This window comes from Nestor notabilis, unplaced genomic scaffold (assembly GCF_000696875.1).
Source record: "Nestor notabilis isolate BGI_N333 unplaced genomic scaffold, ASM69687v1 scaffold8676, whole genome shotgun sequence".
NCBI classification, from domain to species: Eukaryota; Metazoa; Chordata; class Aves; order Psittaciformes; family Psittacidae; genus Nestor; species Nestor notabilis.
Window position 1 is genome coordinate 2,555 of NW_009932405.1, and position 3,215 is coordinate 5,769.

Here is a 3,215-nt window from a genome sequence, read left to right on the forward strand (position 1 = left end):
CCTTCCTTCCTTCCTTCCTTCCTTTTTTCCTTCCTTCCTTCCTTCCTTCCTCCTTTTTTTCTCAAGAGTGCTTTCTGCTACAGCAGAGTTAACCTTTTAAATGCTGCCAATGAATTCAGAAGACCCTTTAAGAAAAACTATGCACAAACTGACTCAAAGGCTTACATTACAAAGCACATGCAGTTCCCTTTTGAAACTGGACTTGCTGACACAATTGTCTGCTTTTTTTTTTCTATTATTTTTCTTTTTTCTTCGTTTTCAGGTGAGTGTCTTTTGGACAAGCCCCACAAGCCAATACAGCTTCCTTCTGACTTGCCTGGCACGTTGTACGATGCAAACAGACAGTGCCAGTTTACATTTGGAGATGAGTCCAAGCACTGCCCTGATGCAGCCAGTACGTGTACGACGCTGTGGTGTACTGGCACTTCTGGAGGACTGCTTGTGTGCCAAACCAAACACTTCCCTTGGGCAGACGGCACCAGTTGCGGGGAAGGGAAGTGGTGCATGAATGGCAAGTGTGTGAATAAGACTGAGAAGAAGCATTATGATGTAAGTATAAAAAAGAAATCGGAATACATCTTGGGTTGCACTGCAGCATGTATATTTCTTCAGTGGGAGTAATCAGTTAAAAGGGCTTGAACAAATGGAGGCAGATAGCTGATATAACAAACAGATTTTTTTCTGCAACTGGCTTAGGTAGAAATGAGCATGATTGTTGGGTTTGTGGTTTGCTTTTGTTTTGCTTTGCTTTTACTGTATTAACTTTTTCTTTCTGCTTTTGCTTGTCCTTCCAGACACCAGTGCATGGGAGCTGGGGGTCCTGGGGGTCCTGGGGAGAGTGCTCCCGGACCTGCGGTGGTGGAGTGCAGTACTCCTTCAGGGAGTGTGACAACCCTGTCCCAAGGAATGGGGGGAAATACTGTGAAGGGAAGCGGGTGCAATACAGATCATGTAACATCGAGGACTGTCCGGACAACGATGGTAATCTTTTCCTCATTTCTGAGGCAGAGAAAGGGTATCTTGTGGAGAAATGGCATGTACAGAAGATGATCTCATGTCCACCTGTCTTTCCTCTGCCTGCAGGCAAAACCTTTAGGGAGGAACAATGCGAAAGGCACAATGAGTTTTCCAAGTCTCCCTTTGGAAGTGGACCTGCCGTGGAGTGGACACCCAAGTTTGCCGGTGTGTCTCCGAAGGACAGATGCAAGCTGGTCTGCCGAGCAAAAGGAACAGGATACTTCTTTGTTTTACAGCCAAAGGTATGTCAAAACCATACTTCTTCCAATTAATCATGAATTGGACTTTTGTTTCCTCTAATCTTTAGGTGAAGTTAAGAGTCAAGCAGTGCAGAAATCTGAAATCATGTCTTTCTCATATATCAGCTAGATTCTTCCTTCTCCTCTTCCTCCACGTACAGCTTGATCAGTGCAAGCATGCTTTAAACATTCTGGCACAGTCCTTCCAGTTACTTCACACGTACCGCCGCCTCTACCCACTCCACCCTAGTTTCCTTTCCTCTCCTAACACCAATGTGATTACATTGAGATAGGTTTGGAAAACTGTGGTGGCTCTTTGCCAAAACATTGGTGCTTTCTCATGCAAGTTACTAATATGCTGACAGCTTAAAATAAACAAAAGGAAAATGTTCATCTTGCATAGCTACTTGAACTCGCTGTCATACAATGGTGAGAGCCGATAACTACCAGGGTGATGACACACAAATTTTTTTAGGACAGTACTCCTAGAAATAAAGGGTACATTGAACACCATTAAAGGTAATTTTGGTCCTGTGCTTCGAGGACATGGCTACCTTCTAGGGACATTAGAGAACAAAGTTCTTTTTTTACATGAAATCAGTAAGACATTTCTGTGGGGTTTTTTGGGTGGGAGGGGTATTAAAAAACTCTGATTGTTTTCTCCTGTCACCCTGGCATCATTTTTGCAAGTGGGATGAAAATAACATGACATATCTCCAACTGTTTGTGGGCAGCTTTGGGTTTGAGTTTCAAAAGCCCTGAAAATAGGGGTGCTGCAATCTTTCACCTGTCCATATTTTGCATTTGGTATGTGTCTGTATTAAGCAATTTCAAAGTAATGTGCATCTTCTAATCAAATGCCCTACTGCTTGTTTTCTACAAAGGTTGTGGATGGTACCCTGTGTAGTCCCGATTCCACCTCCGTCTGTGTCCAGGGACAGTGCGTAAAGGCTGGCTGTGACCGTATGATAGGGTCCAATAAGAAGTTTGACAAATGCGGTATCTGTGGTGGCAATGGATCCACTTGCAAGAAAGTGTCTGGCACGCTTGTTAGAGCAAAGTGAGTATGGGACTGCTGCTATTATTTTATTCTGGTGAATTTTTCATTGGTGTAAGTTTTGGGTTTCCAAGTCGGTGAGGTGTTGTCCCAGTTTATCGTTGGAACTGAGATTTGATCTCTCAGAGCCACCTGATTAAAGATAACTTAAAGTGAGATGGATCCCAGTTAAAGAAAGCCTCTTACATGTGGACATGCCTCTACTGTAGCAGTAATTTGGGATGTGATTTTGCAAATCCCATAGTCCATTAATTCGAGTAGGTGGGAGCTCATGAGTTTAATGCTTCATCTTCAAATGAAATTCAGTTTTGTGCTGGGCAGCTTCTTCCCTTTCCCAGGGAAGAGCAGAGGACTCAGTCTTTCTCTTTTCTCTTGGTCAGACCTGGCTACCATGATGTTGTCACCATCCCAGCTGGGGCGACAAACATCGAGGTGAAGCAGCGAAACCACAGGGGTGCAAGGCATGACGGCAGCTTCCTTGCCATCAAAGCTGCAGATGGCACCTACGTCCTCAACGGTGATTACACCCTGTCAACGCTGGAGCAGGACATCACCTACAAGGGCAGCGTGCTAAGGTACAGCGGCTCCTCTGCCGCCCTGGAGAGGATCCGCAGTTTCAGCCCTCTGAAGGAGCCCCTGACCATCCAGGTGCTCACGGTGGGAGACCTGCCAGTTCCCCGCGTTGGGAGCCCTGCCACAGCCCAAGATCAAGTTCACCTATTTTGTGAAGAAGCCCGCGCAGCCTGGGTCAGAGAAAACACCCAGTAGAAAGAAAGAGTCCTTCAACGCCATCAGGGAGATTATCTCCTCCGAGTGGGTCATCGAGGAGTGGGGCGAGTGCTCCAAGTCGTGTGGCTCGGGCTGGCAGCGGCGGGCAGTGGAGTGCCGGGATCCCCAGGGGC

The 3,215-nt window shown here is 46.2% G+C and overlaps 1 protein-coding gene across 1 annotated transcript in view; it reads left to right on the forward strand.

Moving 5' to 3' along the window:
- Positions 1-3,211, forward strand: part of LOC104407180 (A disintegrin and metalloproteinase with thrombospondin motifs 1-like) — a gene marked incomplete at its 3' end in the record, with an annotated part of 5,601 nt that extends 2,390 nt beyond the window's left edge. The window contains 6 exon segments of the mRNA XM_010016377.1: positions 263-549; positions 795-981; positions 1,084-1,259; positions 2,141-2,316; positions 2,694-2,979; positions 2,981-3,211. Of these exon segments, the coding sequence (XP_010014679.1) occupies positions 263-549; positions 795-981; positions 1,084-1,259; positions 2,141-2,316; positions 2,694-2,979; positions 2,981-3,211 (1,343 nt within the window).
- Positions 3,212-3,215: the final 4 nt, after the last annotated feature.